Source organism: Alligator sinensis, unplaced genomic scaffold (genome assembly GCF_000455745.1).
Source record: "Alligator sinensis unplaced genomic scaffold, ASM45574v1 scaffold135_1, whole genome shotgun sequence".
NCBI lineage: Eukaryota > Metazoa > Chordata > Crocodylia > Alligatoridae > Alligator > Alligator sinensis.
In genome coordinates this window covers 956,009-968,488 of record NW_005842293.1, presented here as the reverse complement: position 1 = coordinate 968,488, position 12,480 = coordinate 956,009, and the positions used below count along the sequence as shown (strand labels likewise).

At 40.9% G+C, this 12,480-nt stretch overlaps 1 protein-coding gene across 8 annotated transcripts in view; it reads right to left on the bottom strand.

Annotated features, from left to right (window-relative positions):
- Positions 1 to 12,480, bottom strand: part of PRELID2 (PRELI domain containing 2) — an 80,115-nt gene that overhangs the window by 22,401 nt on the left and 45,234 nt on the right. For all 8 annotated transcript variants that reach the window (XR_003095125.1, XM_025209543.1, XM_025209539.1 and 5 more), the window contains exon 4: positions 10,092 to 10,252. Coding sequence is in view for 7 of the 8 variants with exons in the window: in XM_025209543.1 (XP_025065328.1) it covers positions 10,092 to 10,252 (161 nt within the window). In the remaining variant the exon portion in view is untranslated. The remainder of the gene's footprint in view (positions 1 to 10,091; positions 10,253 to 12,480) is intronic.

The following is a 12,480-nucleotide window of genomic DNA, read 5'->3' as shown; positions in this document are numbered from 1 at the left end:
CTGGGATCACTTAATAAATACTGCACCATCATACAGTATTGGTCTTACCTTAGTCTGTCCTTTTCTGTGCCTGAAGACTGAAATAGTTTAGTCTAATTCAGGTTACTGGACTCAACAAAGGGGAACCTGGTTGAAATGAACATACAGGAAATATACAGGAAGCCAGACCAGAGGATCTGATGGCTTTTTCTAGCCTTAAACTCAATGTACAAATTGACAAAGTTCTTTGGGTAAAGCTGATATATTTTATTACACCAACTCAAATAGTTAGAAAAATTCTTCTCTGCAAGCTTTCGGGTATAAATACCCTTGTCAGGCTGGGGAAGCATCTGCAGTTGGTTAGGCTCTTCCTGGATGGAATGACTGACTCTCAATCTACATCTTCACTGACTGGCTTCTTTACTAGTCATGCCATGTAGGAAGAGCACACACCAACTGCAGATGCTTCCTTAGCCTGACAAAGAGTATTTATACTAGAAAGCTTGCAAAGAAGATTTTTTCCAGCTATTTAAGTTGGTCAAATAAAAAATATTAGATTTATCCAAAGAACCTTGTCTGCCCATAAGCCTCTCTGATATTTAAAACTAGAATCATCCAAACAGTTCTGAAGTACTCCCCATGGCAATGGGTTTATGTAACACATGTTGCAAGTATGTACCATTTAATGGAAAAGTATGGTGCTCCAGCCTTTCAGGTCAAATAAGCCCAGCTGCGTTCAGCTGAGATGATCTTGGGCACCAAACAGCTCTGCTTTGGGGAACCTATGACATACTCTCTGACTTTGTCGTTCAATTTCCAGTATTTATGGACAGGGACAAATTTAGGTAATACAGACTAAAGATGGCTCAATAAGATCTAGTGGCATACTGGAGTTACACAAGCTGTAATTTCAAACCGCTGCCAGTCCGCTCATTACAAAAGTACTTTTGAGATGGCCTATCAGAAAAAATGATTACAAAATATTTTAAAATCCAGGACATTGAAGATTTCTGGGAGCAAGAGGAGAGGGAGGAAAGTAGAAGGCAGGGGGGGAGTGGTGGTCTTGAACTAGGAAAAAATTACCAGACAAGTAGTGTTCTTGATTAACTAGCTAAGGTATGAGATGTTTCAGAGTTTGATAGATGCTTTACAAGCCTCTTTTAGGAGCATACAGCTAACCATACAGAAAGAAACCACTAGACCATCCCTTATTCTTTCTCCAACAGTGGTATATACCAGATGCTTCAAAATAAGAAGGAGAAAAATGTGCTTAGGCAATTGTGCAATACTGAAACACTAGGGAAATTTCTTCCTGAGCCCAGCTGCTCACTAGCTTATCACCTGAAGCACAAGGCTTAATAGCCCTTGTAATTTTTGTCCTGGTTGGGCTACAAATTTATATAGCTACATAGCATTTACTGAGAAAAGCAGCAGGACAACAACATTTGGGCTTTAGTCCCTCTTAATTTTAATGGACTACAGAGGTGAGGTTTCCAACACCCTGTTTACAATTCAAGAGGCTAATTCAGCAAATCACCTCATTTTTCTCTATACAAACATTAATGACAACATATTCACCTAACCATCTGTCATCGTTCTGATCACTTATCCAGATTGACAGCATCTTCAAAAAGCAAACCACAAGAAAAGCTAGCCAGCACTATTGTATTCCAGTACAGACAAGGATAAGTACATCTCTGAACAAACAGAGGCAGGATTTTCTATTTCCAGCACTCTGGAATATGAAAGCAAAGCACGAGCTGGATGCATTGAATCAGATGCTGTATAGCAGTTAATTCATTTCAGAATATATCACCCAGTTGGAACCAGATAAATTCAGACTCGTAGGAAGTTTCACATTTTTAAACAGCAGAGGTAATTAACCATTGAAAACAATTTACCAGGGGTTATTTTGGTGGATTTTCCATAAAAGGCATTTTAAAATTAAGATTAGATGTTTTTCTAAAACAATAATTAATTTGGGGAAATCCTATGGCCTGCTCTATACAGATGGTCAGACTAGATGACCACATTTTGGCCTCAATATCTATCAGTTTGCCTGACCATATCCTTTATATGGTTCAATAGTATTTATTTAGGGCAATAGCTATTAGGTGCTTTCCAAACATCCAAAATCCTGACTCAGAGAAATTTATATTGCCAGGACATGCAGCATCTAGCAATTCGGGTAGCAGCAGAAACATTACTTTTATTCTTGAGAGACTAAGCTAGGGCTCGGGAGATTCAATGTATATATGCAGATAAGGGTTTTGCTGGAAAATGTCCATGATTTTTCTCTTAGAAGACTACAGAAATTTTCATGTAGACAACAAAGTTACAAAATGGTATTTAGAAACACTTGAAAAATATTTCAAAATTCCTATAGTAAGAACTGGTCATTTGCTTGATGGCTGAGGGCTGCCATTTTAATCAGAACTCCCAGAAACATGGCCTTGACAGGTAGATCGCACGTTTGAAAGAGCCACCTGGATACCACGTGAAGAACTGCTGCAGTACAGAAGAAAACCCCCCACAAATCGCACACCGCTGGTTATGACATATCACCCATCCCTTGAACCTGTATGGAAAATCCTCAAAAAATTGCAACCCATGTTAGAAAGAGACTCTATTCTCAAAAAGATCTTCCCAGAGCCACCCATCCTAGCCTTCAAACAAGCACCGAACCTCGCCAACCTCATCACCAGAAGCAAACTTCCTCAAGCCCAGAACACACCAAAAGGATCCAGACCGTGCCAGGACAAGAAATGCAAAACCTGCCCCCACATCTCCACCACCCCCACTATTACTACACCCCACAACAGAGCCATCAGCATCCCTGCATCTTACAGCTCCACCTCCAGAAATGTAATATATCTCATCCAATGCACCAAATGCCCTGATGGAAAATATGTAGGAGAGACCAGACAACAACTGTGCACCAGAATGAAGGCACACCGGAAATCCATCAAAGACAGAAATACCCAGTTACCGGTGGGGGCACATTTCTCACAGGAAGGCCACTCTCTCTCCAATCTCTCAGTCCTGATCCTCAAGGGAAATGTACACAACACATCCCAGAGACGAGCCTATGAGCTCCATTTCATCAACCTGCTGGATACTAGAGATCAGGGACTAAACATAGACATTGGATTTTTGATACATTATAATCTGCCTGGCAACTGACTCCCCAGCCCAGCCCAGCCCAGCCCCTGGCTTCTTTACTTTTCATTCCATCCAGGAAGAGCACACACCCACTGCTGAAACCTCCTGAGCCTGACGAAGGGTTTTTGAACCCGAAAGCTTGCTTAATAACTATTCTCCAACCATTTGGGTTGGTCTAATAAAAGATATCAAATTCACCCAAAGAACCTTGTCTGCCTTGTTAAAGACACGCACTTAAGTGATGATTGGAAACTTGCATTCTTTCTCGGGGCAGAATCCCACAATCTGCTCATTCCAGTCTGAGCATTAGATTTCAGACTGCTACAATTTACTGTCATCATCTCAGTTCCTACACTTCTCTTTCCTCGGACATAACAGAGTTAAGCAGCGACAAGCCAGCTTTCATAAAGCGAAGTACTATTAATTCAGTACAAAAGCATTTTTAGAGAATCTGTACCTTAAAACAATACAAATGTTATACTCATATCTGCATTACCAGGTAGTCATCCATTTTCTATATGAAGACTCTACAGGTCAAAAGTATTTCTGGTCATCCACTCTGTCTCTGTTCATAACTTTAGGATTGTCTGTTCACAATCAAATATAAGTAACCATCTACCAGGTCAAGGCTGTTATACTTATACCATACTTGGAATGTAGTTAAGTCAGTCTCTGGGCTTTCCTCCTTTCTCCACCAAGAGAGTTGGATTCAAAAGACTTATTACTAGAATTTTTCTAATACTAGAGATTTGTATTAAGGAATTCTTCCTGGAAGAAGAACTAAATTCACCCTCTGAGCCAGGAATACAATCACTAGGCAAGCCCATCATGGTGTATAATATTTCTAATAATAATGAGATGATTCCTGAATATTCTAGGTTTGCATAACAACTGTTACATCTTACATGTAAACCAATGACATGGCTGACTTCCATTTTGTGCTTTCACATGCATTAAAGTTTTCAATATAAGAGCTTGTAAGGATATTATTATTGGTGAGTTAGTCACATGTGTCACAACCCAAAGTTGTGATTTTTTGTTTGTGTGTGCTTCGGCGCCGCTAAATTATGTTCCCGCTAAATTGCAGCTTCTTTGCACGGTAGAGTTTTCTGGTGCAGAAGAGAACCCCGGTGCAAAAGAGTATTCCCGCCAATTTGTAGCTTTCTTTGCATGGTGCATTTCTTTTTGCATCTAAGAAATGCTCGGTGCAAGGAGTTCCCGCCATTCGTATTTAGATTCGTGCCACATTATTGGCCGATTCTAATACATGCACACATGGCGGCTAGCGATTGGCTTGCTAGCCGTATAAAGAGCTTGGGTGGTTTCCGCCCAAGTTGGAGAGAAAGCAATTGGAGTTCGAGAGAAAGAGCGTGAAGATCTCTAAGCGCTGCGGATCCTTACGAACCCAACGCTTTCCTTAAAAGGCAATAGAGGCCGAATAACCAAACCTGCGGAGCCTTAACAACTCCGGGGAAAAGAACGAACAGCTTCTAGCCTCTCCCTGTCGCCGATAAATTCCTAGACGTATCCCTTCCTATACAAGAAACTACCGAACCCGCGGAGCTTCAACAACTCCGGGGCCAATTACCGAACCGAACCCGCGGAGCTTCAATAGCTCCGGGGCAAAGAACCGGACCCACAGAGCTTAGCAAACTTCGTGTGAGTCTATTCCTTGCCAGCTGGAACAACTGACGTAGTTGTTCAGACGACCGAACTACCTCAGAGCACAAGTTCCACGGAGCCTAGCAAACTTCGTGAGAGAGAACCGAATTGTCGTAGTCCTCTAACGAGGATTTAAGCGGAGCTGAACCTGGAAACTGTCCAGCCTACACCACGACCATCTTTGGTGTAAGTAAACAATCTTTAAATCAACCATTACACGTCCGTAACTAATTCTAGCTCGCCACCGGGTCTCTCCGACCCCGCGTGCCCAGGCTGCTGGCCACAGCCCGCGTGCGCAAAGACGGGTCCGCATATCGCTCCCGGCCCCCTCATGGCGACATGGATGGGAGCGGGAGGCGACCCGCACAACATGTACAAGGGAATGTGTCATTCATCACTATTTTATATAGTGCTGCAGAGTTAAACAATTGTATTGCACTATTACTTATACTGAGTTATCATTTCTGTCCAAAAAGACTTAGCAAGGCCCCATGGATAATGAAGCAACAGAAAGCTGAAGAGCACAAAATGGAAGGAAAGCAGAGCGGCAATTAAAAAGAAAGGAGTTATTTTTACCATTTCCTTGGGAATTTACAACCAAAATCTGTTTGATGCAAGAATGTTGCCTAATGATTTCTAATGTGGCAAACCCACGCTCGGAAGCACAGATGGAATCTAAACTGGCAATCACACCTTTCTCTCAAAATGGTGGTGCTCAGTTTTTAAAAGTGAAAATGAAAAGTAGAGAAGAGAATCTGAAATAGAAATGAAATACACAAGTAAGGAAATCCAAAGCAACAGGCAGCTTTTCAGTTTGCGTGTTAAAGATTTTAGAAACCATAGGACAAGAATACTGTTTTAGCACTGCCTTCCTCACCTGCAATACAGGATACACCATATGCAGATTTAAACAATTTTGTAGCTTAAAATGCATTTATTCAGATTTCTAATTCTTTACAAGTTACGATGTTAGCAAGTAATGAATGACATTTCTCATTTGCTAGGCGATTCATTTTCTACTCCTGATTTGTATCAAGGTGCATTTAGATGGAAATTGGAATTCACTTAAAAATACAGACAATCAATATTTTAAGAGGTATTTAACTGAAACACAACAGATAAACAAATAAGCTCAAACCAGCAACTTTAAATACACTAGATACATAAAAATAACATATTAATCAGCATGTGCTGATGTATTTACATACCCATCATGTTGTAGTTAAGTCATAAATTATTAACCAAAGAATTTTATCTAGCTAGAAAACTGAACTGATTGTTTCAGGTCATCATGTCCTTCAAGAGTTTAGACTTACTAGATCTCAACTTCACTCATCTGTTTTTAATTCTTAGGCTGAAAGAGTTAAACCAGCTTTCCTGCTTCTCCAGCTCCCAGTTGGTTTCCCTAACTTTGAATGAACTAATTACTGACTTCAACTAAACTAAATGAACCAAAGTGTAGAAAATTGCATTTCTGAACCTATAGAATAGGCTCCAGCTGTCAGAAGCAGGTTTATCATTTCAGCAAACAGTGCTTGCAGGAGCTTAGCTAGGGACTTGCACCAGTTCGGTGATCTCACTTTATTTACAACTTTGGCAGTAAACCAAAATGGTTTCAATAATGTTTTTTATTTACTTTACCAAAAAAAATGGTAATAGACTCATTAAGTGGATGTCTTAATATGGCCAGTCATTATTTATGTTATTTATAAATTTTAAAAATCTAAATTAAATTTAAATATATCTGATTTAAACTAAAAATTCTGACAAAAAATCTACTTCTAGTCTAGTTGTGTTGAGTATTCTCAAGTAATGCAACCTTTTATCTCACTCCAGAAAAAAAAAATTATATAAGCAATTGAACTTCAAATGTGTGTTTTCTTTTGTACTAATAGTGCATATATTAAAACAGAGTTAGTTCAACCTGCACAGTTCAACCTGTAACTGTATTTTTCACACTTACTAACTGAAATAAAACAAGTACTTATATATGTAGCTGCTTAGTTTTGGTTCAGGTTGGGTTTGAAGCTCCCAATATTTGATGTGCAAGGCTTCACATTTATGTGGAAGGGAAAGAAATTTAAAGCAAAATCAAGGTATCCAAGGTAACTCCAATTCTGCATTAATCAAAATAATGCTAAATAGCCACTAGTTACTTCCAATCATTAGCAAAGGAGATTTTATGCCGGATATTTAACCCTAAACTTGCTCCTTTTTTAACCACATACTTTTGACAACCTCTTTATTAGGGTATGGACATCTTAACACTTCACCCTCAGGAGAAAGGGAGTGAGCTTTTGCTACTCCACAGTATGATCTTCATGATATTACTCCATATTAAGTGGAAGCTAAGCTACGTTAGTTTAATCTTCAGTGAAAGAGGTAAATTCATGCAGGTTAGCTCCTACTTACTATGGCCTTACGAGTGTTCCCAGAGCATATTTTAAAGTCCTGCCATCCAAACAAACACCTAATTTGTCCATACTCTTTGCAATAACATTCCAACAACACTGATACGTACCCACAAAGATTCAAGCCCCATGGTGCTACATGATGTGCACAAACACCTAGTAAAAAACTATCTTTTACCGGTCTACCCCAAAAAGTTTAATTTTAGACAAGTTGAAACATATCACTAATAGGCCTGAAGTGGCCGATAAATGCTCATGCATGCATGCAGCCACAGCAAAGCATGCAGGCAGCAAAGAGCACAAGCCTGGCAGCTTGGAGAGCTGCATCCAGCTGTTAAGTCTGGTGTGATGGAAGAGGAGGGAAGGGGCTAGGAGTTAAACTTCAGGTATGTCTACGTGGCAATCTGGTACACCACAGGTAGGCATACCCAAGTATGTTTTAACCTAACCCATATTGATAACAGTAGCAAAGACATGAATTTTAAAGCAGGCTATATAAGCTCAGCAGAAATCTGCACTAATGACTGTACTCACCACAAATTCAGAGCTGATACTAGCTAGATTATGTCAAACCCAAGTATGCCTACCCATGTGTAGCAGAAAGCCCCTTTTCCTCTTGCCTGCAGTTGCTCTCCCCTCCTTGGATATGTTTTTCCTCTTCTACCTTTTCTTCCTTCCTCTTTCTTTCACTTTAAGATAAGGAATTGTGTTTTGAAATTTGTGTGTGCGCATTTTGTATCTATTTGTGTGCCATGGCATTACTTTTGTAGCTTATATTTTATACTCCTCACCTTTCAACTAAATGTGTTTAGTTTCATAAGCAAGTTATACATTGTAACAATGTTAACAAGGGCAGGAATCAAACTGCCCTTCCCTGTATCAGGCTGGCCCCTGCAAGAGCGAGTGAATCAGTGATTGGATGTGTAACACGGTAGCAGGCAGCAATTAACACCTAAGGAAACTGCAGATCAACCAACGGAAGAACTCAATAGAAGACAATGTAACAACCGGGAAATCGCTAAACGTCACTGATCAAGGGTTAGATGCCCTGGCCTGAGTTAATCAATGCCGGGGACCAACTTTTGGGCTGAATATCTCCAGATCGACCGCTCCCAAGGCCTTATTCAAAATTCATCAACGGACTCCCAAACCTGCACGTACATTCAGACAACCCCTGGGGCTGACAGATGCCATCCAATAGCCACCGAGGGGGGAAATCCCACGAGGGTCAACGACCCCTGGATTGGGCAACCCTGAAAACTGGGGAGTCACCAAAGTCTGCCAAGGACAGATAAAAAGCAGTGAAAAGTGACCCTCAGTGGCACCCTCTTGATCTCCAACTTGACCAGCACCCAACCTGTCCAGCCAGAAGGACCAGCCGGTGACCCCCTTCTGGAAGATAACACCACGCTGAAAGAAGCCTCAACGGCAGACTCCAGCGCCTGTGGGATAGGTATACCTGACTCTTGTAGCTTGCTACTGTGTGTGCGTGTGTAAGGACCAGCCCCAAGGTTTATGATTTAACTCATTACAGTGTTTCAATCCGCCTAATAAACCAGAATTTTAAGGATCCCGAGTTGGACATTTGTAGCCAACACATGCATGCTTCCATCTGCTACTCACCCTTAGAGTAAGATCTGCTATTCCACTTCCTGACTTCCGCAAAATATCCTAAAGCAGCAGAGTTCAGTCAACACTAGTCAATGAATTTAGATGGGTATATTGAACTTGCCTCTTCTATTTGGCTCTTCTGAGAAACAGATGGATCTACAGTAATTATTGACAGAACCAAAGTATATCCTCTCATAATCATCAAGTAGCCTTGACTGATGGAAATCTTTTTGATTCCCAAAACATGTATCTGGGGACAATTAAGCTCCATTTCTAAGAAACATGAGACTACCTAATACTGATATAGTAGATTCCTATATACTTTGCAAACACAAGCCTGGGTCAGAAAGGCAAATTTATACGTTCAGTTGCAGGGATTTGAATTTACTTAGTCTGAAGATGGGATGTTTCTTAAATGTCCTTAAGAGTTTTCAACAATAACACAGACTGCACTAGACAACAGAGAACATCACCCATTAAATATACTGGACAATAAGAGTGAAGCAAGAACTGATGGATTTAATAAAAGGAATACATTTCTAATATTACTACTACCACTACTAAGAAACTTTGCAGTCTTTTTATACTTATCATGTACCCACTCATTTAACTGTTATAATGGCCAGGAAATAAAACAACACCCCTCACTGATTGTTTTATGGATGTGTAAAACAGCCATTGCAATGTCCTACTCTGGATTAGTAGGACTGTCTTTAATTTCCTGGTTCTTCATTTTCTTGTTACTTTTCACTGACAAAGAGCGTCTTTTGAAAGCTGAGCTGCTACCCGTACTCAAGCTGGCTAGTTTGAAACTCTACACCAGTGATTCTCAACCAGGGTGCCATGAGATCCAGAAGATCTAGGTGCCACAGAGTGTGAGAAGATAAGCAAATAAGTGCAGACTCAGGCTTGTCCCTGCCTTGCCAATCCCCACCCCTGCTACCCAGCCTCTCTGCATAAAAGTAAGCACTACAATATATAAAAATCTGTTTTTGAAATTGGGTGTTACCAAGTACACAAAAGTTGTGGAGAGATGCCTTAAGTCCAAAAAGGCTGCTCTACTACTGCAGTGTCAACATACCTTAAAATAGGACCTGAACTTTCCCAAAGCCTGGGTATGTTTGGATGTAGCATTTTCTTTCAGTAACCAATAGCTCAAGAGGACAAGTAGAACACTTTTCAGGATTACATAATAACCCCTGGGGCTAACTGGTTTGTCTTTCAGGTACACATACATCTAACTACATTCCTACACCAGGTACATACCAATTTGGATTTTCCAAACTTTTCCTGAAGACAGATTCTTCACTCAGAGATGCAAATTTTGTCCAGGTAAGGCAATGTGTTTTCAGAACCATATTTCTTTCCTGCGCATTAAGCCAAGATTCCTCTTCTAAGTAGATTTCAGACACTTGTAAGACACTCACCTGTCAAGCAGAAGGATTACAGCTTTCAAAAAGTCAGTATTTTGAGAGAGAGAAAACACTTTCACATATTTAGAATTTATTTTCTATCTCGTGATAACACAAAGGATTAACTGCTAGGCGGAGGATGAAGAACCATCAGCTGCAGTTAGCCTTTGATGATAATACACATGTTGACCTTAATAGAAGCTGGTAAGGCCATGTAAATGTTCAAAGATTTATGCAAGCTGCTCAGTCCCCAGCCAGATTTCCATGACTGCTAAATGCTAAGTAAATTATCTAGCTACTTCATGTTTCATTTCTAGCTGGTTATGGCCTATTTAAAATGATGGATTCTAATGGGACCTATTCAGAGACTGCTGCATGCAAGATACAAACAGCTAAAACGGAAAGGGACAGTAAGGAAATTCCACCAACGCACTCTCGTGGCCCTGGGCTGTTCTGGGGGCTGGTTTGGGCCCACAGAGTAACTTAGCCATATTTTCAACACACACAATTACATAAAGTTAAAAGGGGATTTAACCATGGAGCAGCTGACACAGAGTAACTGTCCATGGGCTGCCCCATGGGAAATAGAAGCTCAAACCTGTTTTATTAAGGGCTAAGCTGTTCAAGTTTAGCTTCTATAAGCCAGCAGGTACAAATGAGCGTACAGACAATCATTGCACATCAGCTGCTCAGCAGTTTGCCCCTACTCCTTTTTAACTCAATATAAAATGTGTTCATTTTGCAATTCTCTTGCCAGTCCCAAAGATCTTGCGAGTTACAGCAAGCTGTCCCCAACTGCTGCTAGCCACAGCACTCCAGACTATGGCTCTATTCCTGATCTACTAATCATGAGCTCTAGAATAGTATCACTGAAGGCAGGACCAGCCCACATTTTGGGGGGGGCCCCTGCAAGAAATAGTTTTGGGGCCCCTGCCCTGAAGAAGCTGCCAGTGATGATGGGGGCAGGGGGGGAAGTGGCCAAAGAAGCTGCCAGCAGTGGTGGGGGGGTGGAAAACAGCCGGATGCAAGGGGCCCCTTAGCTGCGGGACCCCCAGCAGCCGCAGGTTCCACAGTATAGGATGGGCCAGCCCTGACTGAAGGGCTGTCTATGATTGTATTCCTCGGTGCCTGTGCTGGGTTTCCCTTAGCTGCTTTTAGAGCTCATTTATGCTGCTCTACCACAGAGGTCAGAGAATGGGTGAGAATCTCAGCCTAAGCTAATTTTACATTCTATCCCATACCTGGAAGTTTGTTTTCCTGGGTAGATGAAGCATGGAAAATAAAATACAGATATTTAAATGCAGAGATGCATAAATGGTCTTGTCACAACATGCAAGAAGACATGGTTATATGGCCTTTTCTACATAAGACACAAGAGATTAGGAATGCTTAACCAGTGCAAAGATCTAATGTAGATACTTAGAAATACAAAATTTTATTCATGCATTGCACCAATCACAAGTAAGGATTAATTTGCATCACCTGACACACAAAGTGAAACCACTCATCATTGCAGCAAATCAGGATTCTCTAAGTCATCAGTGAGGCCTCTAACATATTCCCATTCAAAAACTGACAATACCTTGCATTTCTGAGACTATTTACATAGTGCAAGGGCAAGAAAATGGACTGCAACTGACATATGCCATAAATGTTTTTAATTGAAACATAAAATATTTTAGATTAAATTAAAAAGGTTAAACAAGTTATTTTCTTTGTGAACTTTGCATTTCCTTCAGGTTTGATAATGAATATAGCCAGTTTACTGCCAATTCCAGTTTCAGACTCTCAGGAATAAACTCAATGCTACACAATTTGGATTTCAGGACATGCATGTTTATTTCCCACTCAAAGTAACTCACAAATGCCTTCCTGAATCTTTGTTTTATTAGGTTGTAAGCAATTAAAACCTGAAGGGTGCATCCAGACATGCAGGCACATGTGGTTTTTGGCACCACAGCCTCTTTGTGGTGCCACAAACCATATTCATTGCACCTTAAATCATGCACAGCACTGCTGATTTGCAATGTGGGGACAAAATTTGCTACCAGGATTTCCCAGTAGCAAAAAAAAAGCCAACCCAGGGAAAAAAAAAAAAAAAAGAGAGGCAAAGCACACAAAAATAGTATGTGCCAAACAAACATGGAGACGGGGGAGCAGGCAGCCCTGGGCCCTGTGCTGCCTGCACCCCCATCTCCATATGCTGCTTCCTGGATGGCTGGGACACAGGGTGCCTCTGTGTG